Source organism: Dromiciops gliroides, chromosome 4 (assembly GCF_019393635.1).
Source record: "Dromiciops gliroides isolate mDroGli1 chromosome 4, mDroGli1.pri, whole genome shotgun sequence".
NCBI lineage: Eukaryota > Metazoa > Chordata > Mammalia > Microbiotheria > Microbiotheriidae > Dromiciops > Dromiciops gliroides.
The window spans coordinates 223,051,353-223,070,636 of NC_057864.1; the positions used below are offsets into that span (position 1 = coordinate 223,051,353).

Here is a 19,284-nt window from a genome sequence, read left to right on the forward strand (position 1 = left end):
GAAATGGATTGCTGAGACCGGAAGCAAGACTGAGGAGAGGCTATAGCAGGCCAAATTCAGGCCTCAGCCTGTTGTTTCTTTCAATTTGACCTTCCCAACATGGCGGTGGAACAAGGGGTCGGAGGGCGTGCCTGGGAGGCGCCAAGGCCAATGAGCGGCTCCCTAGGACTTGTGGGTGGTGCCGCAGGGGCTCGTTTGGCCAATCCGAGCCTCGGGATAGGGGAAGTGTAAGTGAACTGAATTTTCTGGAAGGTACATTTAAAGGAGCCGGTGGCAAAGGGGAGCTAGTTCGGCGCTGTTCCTCCTTGCTCCTTTTCTCCGTGTCCGGGGTATAGGGGGCGGATCGCGGAGCCTCCTGGAGGTTGTTGAACGAGGAGAGGGTTTAGCAGAGACAGGCGAGGGCCGGCCGGAGCCTCCTGCAGGATGAACCACAAGAGCAAGAAGCGGATTCGGGAGGCAAAGCGCAGCGCGCGGCCCGAGCTGAAAGACTCCCTAGACTGGACCCGGCACAACTACTTCGAAAGCTTCTCTCTGAACCCCGCCGCAGTGACGGTGAGTGCGGCCCTGGGCCCCCCGGAGGGAGGGTGGGAGGCCCGCAGCAGCCCGAAGCCCTTGCTCCGTGCCTGGGGCGGAGCCTGCACTTCCCCAGGTCCACGACGCAGGAGCGCGGAGCCGGTGCCGCTTGGGCCCGTGCCCCGGGGGCGGCCTTGAGGAGGACAAGCAGGCCGGGGAGGACGTCCTCATCCCGCCGGACAGTTTGGCCGGGAGGGGAGGTTCCGTCTCTGCTGACAGGGGTTGCAGCACCCCCACGTGGGAGGGAGCAGCCACGGGGCGGGGGAGCACGGACCCCCGCTAGCTAGGCTTCCCCCCAGAGGCTGAAAAGAAACGGGGAGTGTGACCACCCACCCAAGTCCTGGATAGTCGGCACCTGGGGGATACCCGCATTTTGGCAATCACCCCCCCCTCCCCCTTTTAACCGCAATGTCTGTTATAACGTTTTCAGGATAATGTGGAAAGAGTGGATGCTCTGCAGCTCTCTGTAGAGGAATTTGTGGAACGCTACGAAAGGCCTTACAAGCCTGTGGTCCTGCTGAAAGCCCAGGAGGGATGGTCGGCCCAGGAAAAATGGACTCTGGAGCGCCTGAAACGCAAATACAGGAACCAGAAGTTCAAATGCGGGGAGGATAATGACGGCTATTCGGTGAAGATGAAGATGAAGTACTACATTGAGTACATGGAGAGCACCCGAGATGATAGTCCCCTTTACATCTTTGATAGCAGCTATGGGGAGCACCCCAAGAGGAGGAAACTTTTGGAGGACTATAAGGTTCCCAAATTTTTCACAGATGACCTGTTCCAGTATGCAGGAGAAAAACGCAGACCACCTTACAGGTAGACTACCCAGTTTTCAACATACAGATAGGTTTTATTGGGTGACTAAAATTTTATTACAGGCACAGATTCTCATAGTTGTCAGGAGCTTAATTTGGCCATTTTCAATCCATTACCAGAACAATTGACAAGCATCAGTATTGACCAGGCTTCATCAGTCTTCTGTTTATCTTGCCTTCACCCAGACAGGTAAATTAACTGCTAAATATACTAGTAATCATGGTAGAAAGAAAGCTGATAATAAAGTAAGTGAATAATTGGATTATTATTTAAGGTTGATTGTCTTAAGTCATGGCTTTAAATTAATCAAATATTAAGTGCTTTCTAGTACACAGTTTAAGAGTGAAGTGGTTTTTTGTTTGTTTGTTTTTGGTGATAGGAGGAAAAGGGGTAATTGAGACGGCAAGATTGTAGATATAGAGCTGGAAGGGACTTTATATAGAGATCATCTAGTCCACCTTCCTCCTTTTTCACAGGTTAGATTACTTGCCCTTCTCACACAGGCTTGTCAGTTGCAGAGCCAGGATTTGAACCAAGAACTCTGAATTTGATCTAGTATATAATTTATTCTCTGCATTACATATGATTAAAGAGGGGGTCAGGGTAAGGTTTTCTTCAAAAGAAAACCCTTTACCTGGTTAGCCACGCGTTATTTTCAATAGCTGTGGACAGACCATATACCATGAAGCCTTAAGAATCTCTGGATAACCATCCTTTCCAGGGTATAAGATTATTAGTAGGAAAGGAAAACTTAAATTTAAAGCTTTCTTTGCAAGAATGAAGTATCTGGGTTATTATACCAGAGGACAAGTAGGGATTTCGTCAGTAGCTTTTGTTCCAGGACTGTTTCTAAAGCAGAAACAAGATATATTAAGACCTTGTCTAGGGGAGAACCCTAGGAGTATTCTGCTTCTGATACACAACTTGCTTTGTGAGCCTGGGCTAGGCATTTAGCTTCTCAATGCTGTAGGCAATTCTGATACAGTAAGTCGCAGAGAAGGTGCTGACTTCTTTAGTATGAGGTTTCCTCAGTGGGGAGTTCCCTATACCAATGAAATCTCAGGTCTAGTCCCTTATTCTAGGGGAGAATTGGGAGTATCTCCCCTTTTAGCATCAATGTCTGAAAGTTCTTCCTTTATTTTTTTACCTTGATTTAATGATTAGGAGTGATTTCATTTAAATTTTGAGTATCCATTGTTGCATAGACTTGGGTCAAGTAGCATGCTTTGTTCTAACCAGTCATTCTTTTTTCTAAGCATATCTTGTTCAGTTATCTTGGGAGATGCTGTGTTAAGTTTGTCTTCTTTCTCCCTCTGGATTGAAAACAAAGACCTCATTTTAACTCCTCTTCCTTAGTGCCTTGCTCCCAATTGGCACTTAAATATTTGGATTGATACATAGGAGCAAGGGGAAAGAAAGATCTTCTTTTAACACTCTTCTCCACATTTCAGATATTTGGCAAAATTTGAGTAACAGACTACATTAAATACTGCTTTCTAACTGTTGTAGGTTTGAAAAGCTTCCTGCTCTTAAAATGAATAGTGTGTTTGTGTGTGAAAAGATATTGAAGGATTATAATTTTTACACACTACTCATATTTAGATGGGTTTCCCCCCCTACTATAGGTGGTTTGTGATGGGACCGCCACGATCTGGAACAGGAATTCACATTGATCCCTTGGGTACCAGTGCATGGAATGCCTTGGTACAGGGACACAAACGCTGGTGCCTATTTCCTACCAGTACTCCCAGGGAACTTATAAAGGTGACTCGTGATGAAGGTGGAAACCAGCAAGATGAAGCTATTACCTGGTTCAATACCATTTATCCACGGACACAACTTCCAACTTGGCCACCAGAATTCAAACCCTTAGAAATCTTACAGAAACCAGGAGAGACTGTCTTTGTACCAGGTGAGTGGTGAAAAAATAAAATCACAGGAGATTCAGCACATACAAAATAGGCAGATTAAAGCAAAAATCAGATCGACAGTGCACATTTTTGAAAATATGGGGCACTTAATTGTGTCCCTGTGAATCAAATACCAGTTATAGGAAGCATTTTATTTAGAATAGAATGTGTTCTTGACTGAAAGTAGGAAAGACAACTATTCTATTTGTATCAATAATTTGTACATAGGAAGTACTTAATAAATACTTTTTATTCAGTCATTTATTCAATCATTTTCAAAACCTGCTATGACTTTATTTGCAAGAAATAATAAGGTGCTTATGTAGGAACTCTGACTTAAGGTTACTGCACAAAGACTTCTTATAGCTGAACTGATTTATTTGTCTCACTGTATTTCATCAGGCATTTACTAAGTGCTTATTTTATACACTAGGGACAAATGGAACTGAGCTATATCCTAAGTATGTAAAAAACAAAAAACCTTAAGAAGTTTACATTCTATAGAAGAGGATGGAGTGTATAAATTTGAGGAGAGAGCAAGCATTGACTTAGGAGATTAGGAAAGAGTTTTTATAATAGAAGGTGACACATGATCTAGCCTTAAGGGAAGCTTGGGATTCTAAAAAGCAGAAAGGTGAAGAGGGAATGCCTTCTCTAGGCACTGGGGCAGCCTCTGCAAAAACAGAGTAAGGAGATGGAGTACAGAAAAATGACTAAGTTGTGCTTATTGAAAACAGAGATTTGTGAACAGTTAGGGCAGGCGGGGAAGCTGACAAGGATATTTTAAAGACTTTTTCAAGTCACTTGTTAGGAATTTTCAACTCTTGAAACCTAAGCAGTGTTGCTAAAATGTCTGAAGTTTGGCACAAGGACCTATGGAATCCCTTTCCTTAAGAAATAAATATTATGCTTTTCTCCAAAAACAAAAGTTTATAAGTGATAAAATTAAGTTAGATAGCTATGAAATCAAAATTTAAGCGGTTTTGACATAGAAATGCCTTTGATGTTCTACCTAATGTGACATCTCTGTTTAATGGATGGACAATGTTTTTTGAATTTCAGGAGGTTGGTGGCATGTTGTTCTCAACCTTGACACTACTATTGCCATCACCCAGAACTTTGCCAGCAGCACTAATTTCCCTGTTGTGTGGCACAAGACAGTAAGAGGAAGGCCAAAGTTATCAAGGAAATGGTACAGGTGAGAAGTGTCAGATTTTTCTTTTTGCCTTGAACACATCTCTACAGAAAACTAAACGGAAACAGCCCAGATTTCTATCCTCATTGCTGAAGTGAAATACATCCATATTAAATAGGTCTGGGAACAGTTGGGACTGCCAGAAAAGTATTTGGGGTTGAAGAGATTGGGTCCAAAATCAGTTACTTCTAGGGATGTCTGACTAGAATTTTTTGTGCATGCTTAGGATCAGAAATGTATTTTTGTTTTGTTTTTTTTGTTTGTTTTCATTTTATTTTTAAATTAGAACTGGGAAAATGAGCTTGTTAGTTTTTTTGTTTCGTTTTGTTTTTTATTTTTGTTTTTTTTTTTTTTTAATTACACCAAGAAGCATTATTCCCATTTGAACTGTTGCCTTCAATTCTTGTGGGGTGACTGCCCTGGAGACTTAGCTCCTCTATTTATCCACAGAACAGATACAGCACGGGCAGCGGCAGTGCAAGCCACCCCCGTGCCATTGTGTCCCAACCCTGACCTGGAGGGACCAGCACTCGGGGTAAGAGGGGGATTCTGGCTCATTCAGCCCTCAGCTTCCCTGCTGAGATGGCCAGCAAGGGTGGTGGCTTTTGTTGTTCTTCCTTGGATTCTTGGGTACCTCAGAGGGCTGAGACCCATTGACTCTGTTCATATAGGCCACTGCAAGGTGTGATATGGGCTATCCAGAAGCCCTCCAAAGAGAATGGGATTTTTGCCATCCACTAATGTGGATGTCAGACCAGCTTTTCTGAAGATAGAAGGCTCTCTCTTTAGTCCAATTTCTGAGCTTTCTTTCTAAGCCCCTGTTTAGTAATGTATCATTTTCTAAATGATAACCCCCTCAATAAAAGGAAGGATACCAATTTGCCACATATAACTCCTTTTTCTTATATGCCTAATTCTCCCCAGTCAAAATTGAATTTAACCAAATCAGTTTCAGGCCTTTAAATGCTGTGCTGTGGAAAGGTGACTTTCATTAAAACAACCAGGAAACCTAATTCCCCTGTGCTTCTTGTTTTCGTCTCTAATGCCAAAAAACTTCTCACAAGTATAGTCCATTTGGCTCTTTTCCCTACGGTGCAATGTAGTGGTGTAGATAGCTGATTAAACAAGCAATTTTTAAAAAGCATAAATTTTTGTGCCCCAACCTGTGCTTTGGTCTGTGACTTCACCACTATCAAAACATTCCCTCTGAAGTAGAGCATATATTGGTATTCCTCGGTTCAAGGCGTCTAAGTCTCAACTCTAACCCTGCATCCCTGTGTGTCATCATTGCTCCTTGGTTAAAGCCACACAAACATGATCTCTCATCTCTTAGGATTCTGAAGCAAGAACACCCTGAGCTGGCAGTACTCGCTGATTCCGTTGACCTCCAAGAGTCCACAGGCATAGCTTCTGACAGCTCGAGTGACTCCTCCAGCTCTTCCAGCTCTAGCTCGTCTGACTCTGATTCTGAGGTAAGGCTGGTACCTAGAGACCTGCTGTCCTGAGAGCTTGATCTAGCTTATTATCATGACACTTGATCCTTCTCCTAGCCAGGGAGATTTGGGGGAAGTTTATAGAATAAATAGAAGTTTATAGATCTTTGTCTAATTTCTCCAGAAGTCATTACCCCTTCTAGTAGCTTTCTGGAATGAAAGCTTAAGGTGATGAACTACAAGAGGGTAGTCTCACTTTATATAATTAATATCTGATAGACCAGGTACTTGTGTTTTACGTAGAGATTTCTGTCATTTTGTATCACTGACTAGCCTACTTAATATTTTTTTTCCTTTTTGAGATAAACTAAAAACCTAGATTCCATGCTTGTCATCTGTTTTGTTTTCGTTTCCCTTGTTATGGGACTAAAATTAAGGAGTTTCCCCATTGTAATTGATTATATAAATGTCTTAAAGATCAGTTCTTACTTAAATAAATTTCTTTAAGTTCTAATCTTTTCATGATGTGAGGTTGAACTGAGTTTTCAAGGGGCATGCTAGAAGATTGTTGAGGGGTAGGGATGGTCTTCCTATAGGCCCTGCCAAGCTTGAAAAAATTGGAGTATAATGCTAACACTAAACTATATCTTTCACTCAAAGACTAGCTTAGCTAAGTTTAGAGAGGCTTATCATTGGAAGGTTTCCTCCTAAGGTTTTGTTCATTAGATGCCCGGGAGGATCGGTGTGGAGGAGGAGGGCTGGGGGGAGTGGCACAGCAATTTAGGAAGCAATAGTCTACTACTAAGTGAATTAAAGTGTTCATCAGTAGGGGGAGTATCTGCTGAAATTATATCTCTTTAAAAATATTGAAATGTACTTATTCATGTATTAATAAAAGGAAATTTTAGATGGAGGATAATTGTAAACCTTCTGGGAGCCAGAATGACTCTACTAGGTAAAATGTGCTTTCGTGGTCTCCTGAGGACAATGAGGAGCTTATATATACTATTTTGAATTTGTTTTTTTTTCACCTTATATTTAAGTGTGAATCTGGCTCTGAAGCTGATGGGACAGTGCACAGGAGGAAAAAGAGGAGGACCTGCAGTATGATGGGCAATGGTGACACCACCACTCAGGATGATTGTGTGAGCAAAGAGCGCAGCTCCTCCAGGTGACCGAGTGGGATTGCTGTTGATTTTAAAGGACATGCTCACACGGAGCTGACAGGATGAGGGTAGGGAGTCCCAGTGGATCCTGCAGATAAGGTGAGGGACAAAGAATGTCAGACAACGAGGACTGCTCTCAAATATGAATCCGTTTGCTTGCCAGTTGATTTAAATGGCCTTCTCCTTCACCAATTCAAATTAACATGGTTTGTTCTACAAAAGAAGCTAAGAACCGCTGTCTAACTGGTGCCAAGAAAAACATTTGCATTATTTAATAAAAATGGAATCCGTTTTATAACTTTCAAATGTTTCTTGCCTTTAGTTTATCAGAACCTTCCCTGGTGTCCTTTTACATACATAGTACTGGAGGAATGTTGACTTGAGATTTGTTTCCTCCCCTTTGCTGCTGGAATTAACAGGCCCTTGTTGCTTATGGAAAGCAACCAGGCAAATGAGGGATCGGGGCGTGGAAGCTTCTTACTTTGGCTCATCTACTGCTGTCTGGACCCCAACCCCCACCCCCTCACCCATCAGCCTTGTCTGCCAGCAGCAATATCCACTGCTTCATATGAGAAAGGAAGCAGTTCATAGCCCTCTCACCTTTCATAATGGAAAGTCACAATTTGAAATAAAAAAATAATTACTCTCTCTTTGTACATCAAAAGTAATCCTTAGGAGTTTTGTAGGGGTTTGAAAAGTATGTTAAGAGAGTCAACATGTTTAAGTTTCTAAAACGTCTATAGCTTTTGTCACTGAAATGCTTTTTGCCAGTGAGATGAGTGCCATCTTGTTTTTTTCTCCCCTAAATTATAAAAAACTCCAGAGACCACACATTTGTCTTTCCATTTGAGACTGGAATTCCATTAGAAAGTTGGTCTTTTAAAAATTAGGTGAATACTTAGTGAGATAAGAGTCTCTTGAGTTAGCCCTAACACTTTATAAACTGTTATTTTGTTATAACTAAAAATTAACTACATAGTTGTCCCTTTTGTAATCTTGTACCTCTTCCTTCCTGTCTTTGTTGTGCTTTGAGCAATGTTAAAGTTGTAATTAATTGTTGAGCACTTTATCATATTTATTGGTTTGTAATGTTACTCCCATTTCCCAGTCCAGACCTTGAGAAATCTAAGCTTTCACTTAAGTACCTATGATTTGGGGCATCCTAATATTTTGTAATTCACCATCTCCTTTTCTCAAACTTGTGTTGTCAACATACTGATTTAGGCAGTAGTACTTTCCTTGGCAGGATTAGGGAAACTTTTGGAGGCTGTGCTCATCCCTGAGTATTAATGAGACTCATCTAGAGATGGCTGCAAGTGTTAGTAGCCACCCAATCTGGTTTGCACCTCCTCTGCTTCTACCTACTCCTTAATCTTCTTTGAATCTGGACAGTTCATTTCTGCTCCAAGCTTCTGTCTTCCATCAAATGCTGCTTAAAGGATGAGAAAATCTAAGAAAAGATTAAGAAGCCTAAAAGTTTCATGAGTTCTCAAGGCTAATATGGTATTCAATACTTTCTTTTCCATTACTTAAGAAGGATAAAAATAATTTGTTTAAAGACAAGTAAGTTTATTGTTTTCTTATTTATAGATTTACATTTAATCAATTAACATAAAAGGAAACTTCCTTGACTATCATCGAAGGTAACCAGAGACATTAATTTTTAGTTGAGTTGACTTCATGATTATTGACTGAGTAAATTTCTGTTCAAGATAGGATTTTTTTTGCTAACTTACTAAATTGCAGATAGGGGCCAGGCCAACAAAATTTTTGCTCAATTCTTAACACCTTATCCCTTCTGCTGGATAATCCATAGGTATGTGGGCTAAATTCTGATTATTTTTTCCATTTGTTGCTTCAAGTATTTTGGAGTCCATTTTCATACAGTTGCAATGCAACACCAACATACTACTTTGGGACTGACCATCAGGTTCCATATTTCTCCTCTGCTGATTCATCTATTTGCCTTAACCTGTCTCCTGTGTGTGATCTGTTCAAACAGTGTAAGAAATGAGGAAGGGAGAAGAATGTGGGGCAATAAAAGGAGCCACTTGGCCCAATAATAGTCACCCTACATTTTAATGTAAGAATTTTCATTTTGAACTACTATCTGTTCACAAAAATATTTCCAGTGTCAATGGTGTTTTTCTCTCTGTGTTAGCATTATCTGGTTTCACAAAACAAACTCTGTATAAGTTTTGAATAGTTTGAGTGCTTCTCAGCACTTGGGAACTAGGGGTGTCTTTAAAAAGTTGGTATTCATGTAAGAAATTCAGATCATTTACTGTAAAATATTAGATTGTAGCTGTCTTAATTACTTTCACTATTGGACCACTCTGGTTTTATTCTGAGGATGATCATCTCTTCCTGTGTAAGCTTGGTTCTTCTGTTATAATGCTGTTTGCTAAACAGTTGCTGGAGCAGGGGTGGATTCCAATGAATATCCAGTATCGTTTCATGTTGGGAAATGAGGGAATTGATATGTCACCCTGCAAGCTGCAAGGTACCTGAGCTCTAAGCCATGGTATACTGCTGCAGCCCCTTCTAATTACATGGAATAAATTGCAATATCCAGGGATGAGTGGAAAACCTTTAACTGTGAATGTGTGTGGATGAAGTGTAAATCATTGGGCATTTAAACTGACTTTGTACTTGATATCTAATAACACTCTTAAATACCATAAACAGTACCTTGTTTCCACATTTCTAGTAGTTGTACTTGCCTTTTTAAATACTCACTTAATTCTCTACCACAAATCCTCATCTACACTTTTTTTTAAACTGATTATCAGTAAATAAAATACTTTGCCATCAACAGGGGAAACCTTTCCCTACTAGTTTGTTATACAACTTGAAATTTCTTTCATTATATTTTTCCTACTAAACCATTAGCATAGGCCATTTAGCTGTTCTTTTGGAAAAGAGACCAGGGAACCTGAGAAAATGTAACACAGACTTTGTAAGTGTTGGGGGGAGGGAAGGAAGAAAGGGAAGGGAAAAGTCCTGCTAGGAAGGACAGGACTGAGAAGGATGCTGCAGTACCCTCCCAGGTAGTTTAAGAACATCACAAAGACATCTTGATTCCTTCATGTTTATCATCACTTTGCACAATCTGAAAAAAATCCTCATAATAAATATACAGTCTAGCAAAACAAATCCCCACATTGGTCATGTCTAAAAATAAAAATGAACATCCCTTCATTTTAAATCTTATTACCCCTTTGGCAAGAGGTTTCAACTCATTTTATCTTCAGTCCAAAGCTTGCCTTGTGTCAGTAGTAAGAGGACTATATATTTATCTTACCCTGCATGTAGATCATCTATAAATAATAATGTGCTATTTGGATTTTAGTCTACACCTGGAGATATTCAAGTTGTGTTTTTTGCTAAATAGCAAAAGTATAGAAGCTAGTATCTGGACCACTGTACATCATAAGGGACACCTGTCAGAATGGACAGATAAGTGCAAATATGTCCCCACTACTAGAAAAACAAGGATGAGCTTTACTGATGGTAAGATCATTTTTTATATTAAAAAATGCTAACATGGAATTGAGCTTATAAATTGGTCAATTGTAAGCATTTAGGCTGAGGATCAGACAAAATGATAGTTATGTACTATTGCCTATTAGCTGAAGAACTTTAAAAACCTTGTTATTGATTATGACATTTTTAAAAGCTAAAGATGTTGGAGGTTTTTTTTCTTGTTTTACTTATGAAAGGCATGGCCTGATCTTTTTAAAATTGTAAAAAAAAATTCATTTATTACATTAATTATTTTCCAATTACATGTAAAAATTTCCAATTACATGTAACAATTTAAAAATTGTTGAGTTCCAAGTTTCCTCTCCTGTCCCTCTCATGAAGGCAAGCAATTTTATATTGATTATACACGTGACGTTGAGCAAAACACTTTCATATTAGCCATATTAAAGTTAATGTTGTAAAAGCATTGCCCATCATCTAAGCTCATGTATAGTAATAAAAAAATTAAAATTTCTTCAAGTTTTGTTCTAATGTCACCCATAATAGGTATTGTATGAAAAGTAACACTACAAGAACCTGGATTCTCGTTCCATGGCAGTTACCACTATCAGTAGCAGACAGCAATCTGAGTGCCCTAGTGCCTTTGTGCTCATGGTAGTGCCCTGAGACAGTGTTTGCTCATCCCATGGCCAAAGCTCGTCCATCAGAAGAAACTTCTCTTCACCTCCACCCACCTGCCCCTGCCACAACCCTCAGATTTATAACAAGAATTAACAGTCCCATAAATTCTCCACAGTGACAAGATATTAAAGAGGAAATATAATTGTCTTCTATTCATGCTTCCACATCAATCAGAACTTTCTTGACTTACCTGGGTTAAATTCGTTTCTTATTCTAAATATTGATTTGAGGTTGAGTTTTTTTTCTTTGCTTCCCTTCATTATTCGTTTAAGTTTGTACAATGCAATTGCAGTTTATTTGTCCTTCAAATATAAAATTAAAGCCTGAAGACTTGCATCATGAGTGCTCCACACAACAGGATATAGAGCTAAGATAAGTTTTGGACTAGGATAACCTATAATCTAATACTCTTGTCCTAAAGCATTATGTATCAGTCTCCAGTTTGAGGAGGTATGTATCCCAACTTTTCATGAACTGTACCAAGGGAGGAAATTTGTTTTGGATGTCAGTTTACTTGGTTTAGGTCCTCAAGAATATTGGCTGCATTAATCAGTCAACAACTAAGTCTTAAGTAATAACGACAAAAAGATTTGTTCCATGCCTTGAGGAAATGTTTTTTCAACTCCATTTCTACCTTAGATTTCCCCTGACCATAACCACATCCTGACATCTTGTCCAATATAACCCAGACTCTAATTTGCCAGATAGCATCAAGTGCAATTTGATGTAAAAAATGGGAATCTTTTTTTTTTCCTACACAGGATTAAATTACTTTCATCATAATGTATTAACAAAGTCTAATTTAGGGGAGGATGTTCACTGAAGTAGGAGGGTATGAATGGTTAATTTACTTTCTGTGCATGATCCAAGACCAGTCAATTTAATGTTATAGGCCATTGAAGAAGAAATGCCTTCTATTTTACTTCTTCCACTCAGAAATTGTGAAAAGGATTGAGTTAAGAGATGAAATGATTTGTGTTGCCTAAGAAATTGTGGATTAGTAGGGCCAAATTTAAAAAGCTACTTTTGAGTTTTGAGAAAACTGGTATTACTCTCAAGCTTGTTGTTGAAACCAACTTGGAATACAACCCAATAATTTGCTATAGTGCTGCCAAAAATCAAGAAATGATAGCTATTCACACTGATGCTGTAATCCTATAGCATACAAGAACTGCTTCATCAATATCTCAGTGGATATTGCAATGACAGTTTTGGTTTGAAATGACTTCTTTCATTCCTCTACTGCTTCCCTAACTAGCTTTTTGGCTAGCATCTCCTTTACCAAAAAAGTATTCTTAGAATAAATAAAATTTTCATTATGGTATAGTAGAGGGCAGCTAGGTGGCAGTGGATAAAACACCGGCCCTGGATTCAGGAGGATCAAAGTTCAAATCCAACCTCAGACACTTGACACACTAGCTGTGTGATCTTGGGCAAGTCACTTAACCCTCATTGCCCCACGGGGGTGGCGGTGGGCCGAAAGATGGTATAGTAGAAAAAGCACTGACTCTAGTTAGGGGTTCAATTCCTGTTTGATGCTAATCTTTGTGAACTTGGACAATAATAACAATAACGTTTATATAGCACTTTAAGGCTTGCAAGGTGGGTGCTATTATTCCCATTTTATAGGTGAAGAAACAGGTACAGAAAGGTTAAATGACTTGCTCAGGCTCACACAACTAATCAGTGTATGACCGAATTTGAACCCGGGACTTCTGGACTTTAAGGACTGCACTCTATCCACTGCAACATCTAGGGGCCTAAATCAACCTCCTTGGAGCTCAGTTTTGCTATTTTGTAAACTGGGGTGGGGAGTTGGACTGGTTGGCCTCTGTGGTCCTTTCCAGCTGTTGATCTATGATCCTATGGTTCAAAATACTGTACCTCATTCTTGGGGTATCGACTTGAGTGGCCCTAGGCCTAGAGCACATACAGTAAAGTTCAGAACCTTTAAGGTCTCTGTCAATTGCTGGTGCGTACCCTAACTATAAACCCTCCTCTTACACCTATTTCACAGTCAAAACAATGGGAAGAAAATTGCTTTAGGAAGCAGAGCCACGCTTTGGGTATTTGGGTCCCCAACCCTGGCGTTTACCCGATTCTTTGGGTTGCAGAGGCCTGAGCAGGTTGGCGGAGGGGAAGGGGCTGGGGCTTAAGGAGCGTGGAGGATGGAACGAGACAGAGGGCGCAGGCAGAGCTCGCCCAGCGGAGGAGAGGCCCGCCGCGCCGCGGCCGGAATTCTGGCCCCGGAGTCCACGAGGGGCCGCAGTTGCCGCCCCGCCCCCCTCTCGGCGCCGGCCCCAGGGCTCCGCCTCGGGGTGGGACGGGATCCCAGACCCCCAGCCCCGGGACCCCTGCCCTGCGGCCCGGGCCTGGGATGGAGGCGCCGACGGAGCTGCTGGCCGCGCTGCCGTTCTGGGGGACCGCCTTGGCACTGCTGCTCGCCTCGCTGTGGCTCTGGCGGAGCCGGGCTCGTGCGCTCCGGGGCTCCGAGGTTCGTGCTCCCTTAGAGCAGGCCCGGCCCTCCGCGGGCGCCGAGGAGGCGCGGACTCGAGGACCGACACGGTTCGAGCTAGAGGAGCCTCGGGCGGGGGCAGGAAAGGAGGAGGAGGAGGAGCAGCAGCAGCAGCAGCAGGAGGAGGAGGAGGAGGAGGAGGAAGAGGAAGAAGAGAGACAGGTACGCTTGCAGACCGAGGGCACGAGCACGCCCAGGTCCTCGGGCTGCTTCTTTCTTCCACTTGGCCTGAACTCGCCGTCTCTTCCGGTCTTTTGTGTGGACCCTCTTCTCTTGCTCTCTCCTCGGGATGCCCTTTCATTGCTCTAGAGCTTGCATCCAGAGCCCCGGCAGCCTCTTCAGCCTAGTCCCTTCCCCGCCTCGGGGTCAGGGCGCTTAAGCAGGTTCTTGCCCTCCGATCACCCTCCTTTCCCCTCACTTTTCTCCTCTCCCCCATTATACGAAAGGCCAAAGAAAGTGCCAGTTTATGCCTTTTATGCCTTCCCCTCAGACTACAGCTCGGGGTGTCTCCTTTCGGAGCGAGAAGTGAGGAAAACGCTCCATGCTTTCGCCCCCCCGCCCCCCCCCCCAGCAAATTTACATCAGTTTAACTAAAGCGACTGACATCTTTCCTTTAGGCTCATCCCTCAAGGAAACCCAGTATCTGGAATGGACGGAGACTGGGTGTGGTGGAGTACTGTAGAAACAGAGGCCTCCAGATCCAGACCAATTAGTTCTGTACACTAAGATATCTGTACCTGAAACAATGGTGGGTGGCTCCTCTAGCCACCCACCTCCCTGAGGTTGTTTCTTAGCTATTTGGGAAGAGTTCTGTCTTCTCTGCCTAAGTCGGTACTCAGCTATTGCCACTACTGGCTGCTAGAAGGCTTTGGTATTTCATCTTACACTGATTTCCTTACACCTCCTACCTACGAAACTTCGTGAGGTATTTTCTCAGGCCTGAGATAGGAATTTCTAATCGTCAGTCTTTCTGAAAAGGAAGGGAGGGTGGTGGCACTGGAGTGTTTTCTTTTTTTAGAACAATTTCAGATCTAGATTTCTGAAGTGATGAGCTAATTTGCAAAGCACATGGCGTGTTCATTTGGAAGAAAGATGATGCATTTGTGGCAATTATTTCATATCATTGTCTTAAAAGTATAGGTAATTTCTGGGACTCACAGTAGTCCTCTGACCAATGTTTACTGTATGAAGCAAGGTGAGGACTACGATATAACAGAGCTGAGTTTCAGGCTTTACCTTCCCCTCCAACATTTTGCTCAGAAGTTGCTACTCTTTTTTTTTTTTTTAGTGAGGCAATTGGGGTTAAGTGACTTGCCCAGGGTCACACAGCTAGTAAGTGTTAAGTGTCTGAGGCTGGATTTGAACTCAGGTACTCCTGAATCCAGGGCCAGTGCTCTATCCACTGCGCCACCTAGCTGCCCCAAGAAGTTGCTACTCTTAACATTTTAAAATTCCTTTTAATTTTATTTTCAATTTCATATTCTCTCCTTTCCCATACTGCTTTTCCTAGCCATTGAAAAGGCAAAAATTTTATTTTACATGATTGAACATGTATAACCCATATCAGATTGTTTACCCTCTCAGGAAGGGGAGAAGGGAGGGAAGGAATGTGGAGCTCAAAATTAAAAAAAAAAAGAATGTTAAAAATTTTTACATGTAATTGGGGGAAAATAAAGTGTTAAAAATAGAATGAAAGAATGCAGAAAAACAAAATTTATTACAAATATGAAGTTATACAAACCAAATTTCTACATTAGCCATTTTCTGGGAACAACAAAACAAGAAAAAGAAAAAGGAAAAAAATGTTTCATTCTACATTCCATCCGTTCTCTATCAGGATATAGTATTTTTCATCATGAGTCCTTGGGGAACTATAGTGAGTCATGGTGTTTATCAGAGTCAATTCACAGTGATTTTCTTTGCAATATTTTCCTTACTGTATAAATTGTTCTCCTGATTCTGCTCATTTCACTTTGCATCAATTCATGTCTTCCCAAGCTTTTCAGAAACCATTCTCTGCATCATTTCTTACAGCACAATGGTATACCATCACATTCACATACCATAACATGTTAAGCCATTCTCCAATTAATGGACATCGCCTCAGTTTCCAATTCTTTGCCTCTACAGAAAGAACTGCTATAAATATTTTTGCACATATTTGCTGTCCTTTCATTTTTTCTTTGATTTCTTTAGAGTATATGCCAAGTAGAACCAAAGAAGCCCTGCTAGGGCCCTTAGTTTAATAAAACAAAAGTTTTTATTAGATTAAATTAAAAGTTTAATGATTTGGGGGGCAGAGTTCCAAATTGCTTTCCAGAATGATTGTACTAGTTCACAACTCCACAACAGTACATTAGTATAACTATTTTCCCCACATCCCCCTCTAGCATTTTTCATTTTCTCTTCTGTCATTTTAGCCAGTCTGATGAGTGTGAGGTGATATCTGACCAACACTTTCACTTTTCAGATAGCAAAGTAGATAAAACACTGGCCCTGGATTCAGGAGGACCTGAGTTCAAATATGGCCTCAGACACTTGACACTTACTAGCTGTGTGACCGTGGGCAAGTCATGGGTTAACCCTCATTTCCCCACAAAAACAAAACAAAAAAGAAATACCATGGGAATAAGGAATAATTCTTTTATGTTTATTGTCGTGTGGGAGTGAGGCCTTATTCATTTTATTAAGTATATATTTCTCATACAGATTTTGCTGAAAAATCTGCATTGCGTGTCCTAAAAGCCTCTTTTTTTCTGAACACCTAGTATAGTTAAAAGGTGGGAAAAGAGTTATTATACTATTTTGTTTTGCAGCAAATTAGATATCCCTGACCTTTATTTTCTTTTTGAGATAGTCATTATTGTACTTAACATTTTGCAAAAGGGAATTGCCAAACATAATTTGCCCATTATTACTCTTTGGAGAAGGGAAAGGAAATTAGCATTGATATAGCCAGGCATTGTGCTGAGCACTTTACAAATATTATCTTGTTTGATTCTCATAACAATCCTCCAGGATAGGTACTCATTTTATAGTTCAAGAAACTGAGGCAAACAGGTCAAGTGACTTGTCCAAGGTCACACAGCTAATAAGGTTCTGAGGCTGTATTTGAACTTAGCTTCCTAACTCCAGGCCCATGACTGTTTTCACTGTGCATCTGGATAAGAGTTTAGAATCCCCTACTATTGCATTGCTTAGTCATTTTCAGTTGCAGTACACTCTTTTTTGATTCCTTTTTGGGTTTTCTTGGCAAAGATACTGGAGTAGTTTGCCATTTTCTTTTCTAGCTCATTTTACAAATGAGGAAACTCAGGCAAATGGGGTTAAGGGACTTGTCCGGAGTCACACAGCTAGTAAGTATCCAAGGTGGGATTTGAATTCAGGTTTTCCTGACTCCAGGATTGGCATTGGGCCTCTACAATATACCCCAATTCATAATTTAATCCCACTGAGTCATAATAGTCCATAAGGAAAAGAGAGATCCTGATCTCTTGGGGCAAATTATCTCAATTGTACATCAACACATATTCAAAAGTACATAAATAAACTTCATATCAGAATACATTTAAAGCATCATAGCAGAAATGTGCTGTTGGGAAGAAGCACCGGGGACATTACCTGAGATCTTAATGACTTATCAGATTGTTACGGTTTTGTGCACCAGGTACCGACAGAAATTGCTATTTGACAAACAGATTTAACCTTTGATACCAGCAGCTTGAATCCTGAAATTCTGACCATAAGGCTGATTTGGGACTGGCAATGAGCAAAGCTTGTGTCTGCCAAATACTTGGACTCATTCAAAGATAGGTCATGCTCCCCATCTGTCTGCTTAATCCTGCCCAAGACTTGAAACAATAACCACCTTGAATAGCTAATATTATAGGCCTCTTGTAATCAGAAAGAAATGATAGCAAGAATGAGTTCTAGGATTTTGGAAACCACAAGGACTGTGCCCTCAGCCTCCTCCTTCGATAGGTGAATTGTCTAAGCTAGAGATAGACAGTATGGTGTAGTGTAGATGTAGAGCCAGCCTGGAAAAGAAAAAGACCTGGATTCAGTTATTGCCTCTGACACATAATGGCTGGGTCACCCACTTCACTTATCCTCTCAATGGAGACAACATATAAACAATTATGTGCCAGCAAGATCTATACAGGATAAATTGGTGATAAATACAGAGGGATAAACACAGGCCTCTTAACGATGATCAGGAAAGGATTCTTGTAGAGGGTGAGATTTTAGTTGAGTCTGGAAGGAAGTCAGGAGGAGGGAGAAAAATCCAGTCATAAGGGGTCAGTTAGTGAAAATGCCCAGAGTTAGAAAGATAGAGTGTTTTGAGAGAGAGTAGAGAAGCCAGTGTCAATGGATTCCAAAGTATGCATGCAAAGGGAGTAAAGTGTAAGAAGACTGGGTAGATTATAAAAGATTTTAAAAGCTAAACAGAGTAGGGGCAGCTAGGTGGCAGAGTGGATAGAGTACTGGTTCTGGAGTCGAGGGACCAGAGTTCAAATGTGTCTTCAGATACTCATTAGCTGTGTGACCCTGGGCAAGTCACTTAAAACCCAGATTGCCTCTCCAAAAAAAAGAAAAAGAAGAAGAAGAAGCCAAACAGATGATTTCATATTTGATCCTGGAAGTAATAGGAAGACACTGGGGTTTACTGAATGGAGGGTGATATGGCAGACCACTTCAGGAAATTGAACTTGACACCTCAGGGAAGAATGTTCTGGAGTGGGGAAAGAATTGAGGTGGGAAGTCCAACCAGAAGGTTATTGCATTATAATCTAAAAAAAGAAATCCATTGTTTCATCAGGTCTGGGTCCAAAAGTTAGACTGATCTCATAAAAGTAAAAATAAACAAAATGTCTAAGTTCTTTTGAATTTGGGATAAAGATCTGATAATTTGGGGAGGAGGGAGTCAATTTGTGCAATGAAATTTCACATCCCTTCCAAGGTATAATAGCAATTCAAATTATAAACCTAGAACTGGTTTTAAATCTGCTTAGTACTCCAGGTTTGCTAACATTCTCCCTTAACATAATAGGTTTGTGGATTCATCAGAATAAATAATTATTTTCCAGGATTAAAATAAAAGTGTAGGCAATAAATTGATATAATTTATAGTTAAGAGATTTCACTTCACACAGCAAATTCCAATGCTTATGGTCAGGTATCATTAATACTAACAAGTACTGGAATTGTTTGCCTTTGTAGCCTATACATAGTGACTGGCTCTGTGATTTCATTGGTCACTCCTTAGTAAAGAAACTCTCCAAATGCAGGCTGGTACCTTTCTCTTCCATTTAATGCCTTAGAGAATTGCTTAGGGTACTGAGTGGTTGGTTAAGTGCCTTGCCCAGGGTCATACAGTCAGGATGTCAGACTCAACCCTGGGTCTTCCTAACTTAAAGATTGGCTTCCACACCATACATAAAACTCATTACATTTCATCTTTTTTATCCATTTTGTTTATATTGTCTTTCAGCTCAATTTTCCTTCT

The 19,284-nt window shown here is 40.9% G+C and overlaps 2 protein-coding genes across 5 annotated transcripts in view; both read left to right on the plus strand.

The window, feature by feature from the left end:
- Nucleotides 1-202: 202 nt before the first annotated feature.
- Nucleotides 203-9,799, plus strand: JMJD6 (jumonji domain containing 6, arginine demethylase and lysine hydroxylase). Of its 3 annotated transcripts, XR_006356367.1 has the most exons (7): nucleotides 203-552; nucleotides 1,004-1,392; nucleotides 3,018-3,304; nucleotides 4,365-4,500; nucleotides 4,948-5,032; nucleotides 5,831-5,969; nucleotides 6,974-7,111. XR_006356367.1 is itself a non-coding variant. In XM_044002833.1 (6 exons), the coding sequence occupies exons 1-6, from the start codon at nucleotides 424-426 to the stop codon at nucleotides 7,103-7,105; spliced, it is 1,212 nt and encodes a 403-aa protein (XP_043858768.1). In that variant the 5' UTR covers nucleotides 203-423; the 3' UTR covers nucleotides 7,106-9,799. The 3 variants fall into 3 exon arrangements, 2 of the variants coding, with proteins under 2 accessions (XP_043858768.1, XP_043858769.1); XM_044002833.1 differs by lacking the exon at nucleotides 4,948-5,032 and having other exon boundaries at nucleotides 6,974-9,799; XM_044002834.1 differs by lacking the exon at nucleotides 6,974-7,111 and having other exon boundaries at nucleotides 4,953-5,032; nucleotides 5,831-5,967.
- A 3,702-nt stretch (nucleotides 9,800-13,501) lies between these two features.
- MXRA7 (matrix remodeling associated 7) overlaps nucleotides 13,502-19,284 on the plus strand; it is a 36,175-nt gene continuing 30,392 nt past the window's right edge. For both annotated transcript variants that reach the window (XM_043964630.1, XM_043964629.1), the window contains exon 1: nucleotides 13,502-13,940. In XM_043964630.1, coding sequence (XP_043820565.1) covers nucleotides 13,641-13,940 — 300 coding nt within the window. In that variant the 5' untranslated portion in view covers nucleotides 13,502-13,640. The remainder of the gene's footprint in view (nucleotides 13,941-19,284) is intronic.

Coding starts and splice junctions, on each gene's coding strand:
- JMJD6 (XM_044002833.1), top strand. CDS start 424: ATGAACCACAAGAGCAAGAAGCGGATTCGGGAGGCAAAGCGCAGCGCG. Junction 553..1,003: donor TGAACCCCGCCGCAGTGACG/GTGAGTGCGGCC, acceptor TAACGTTTTCAG/GATAATGTGGAAAGAGTGGA. Junction 5,970..6,973: donor CGTCTGACTCTGATTCTGAG/GTAAGGCTGGTA, acceptor CTTATATTTAAG/TGTGAATCTGGCTCTGAAGC.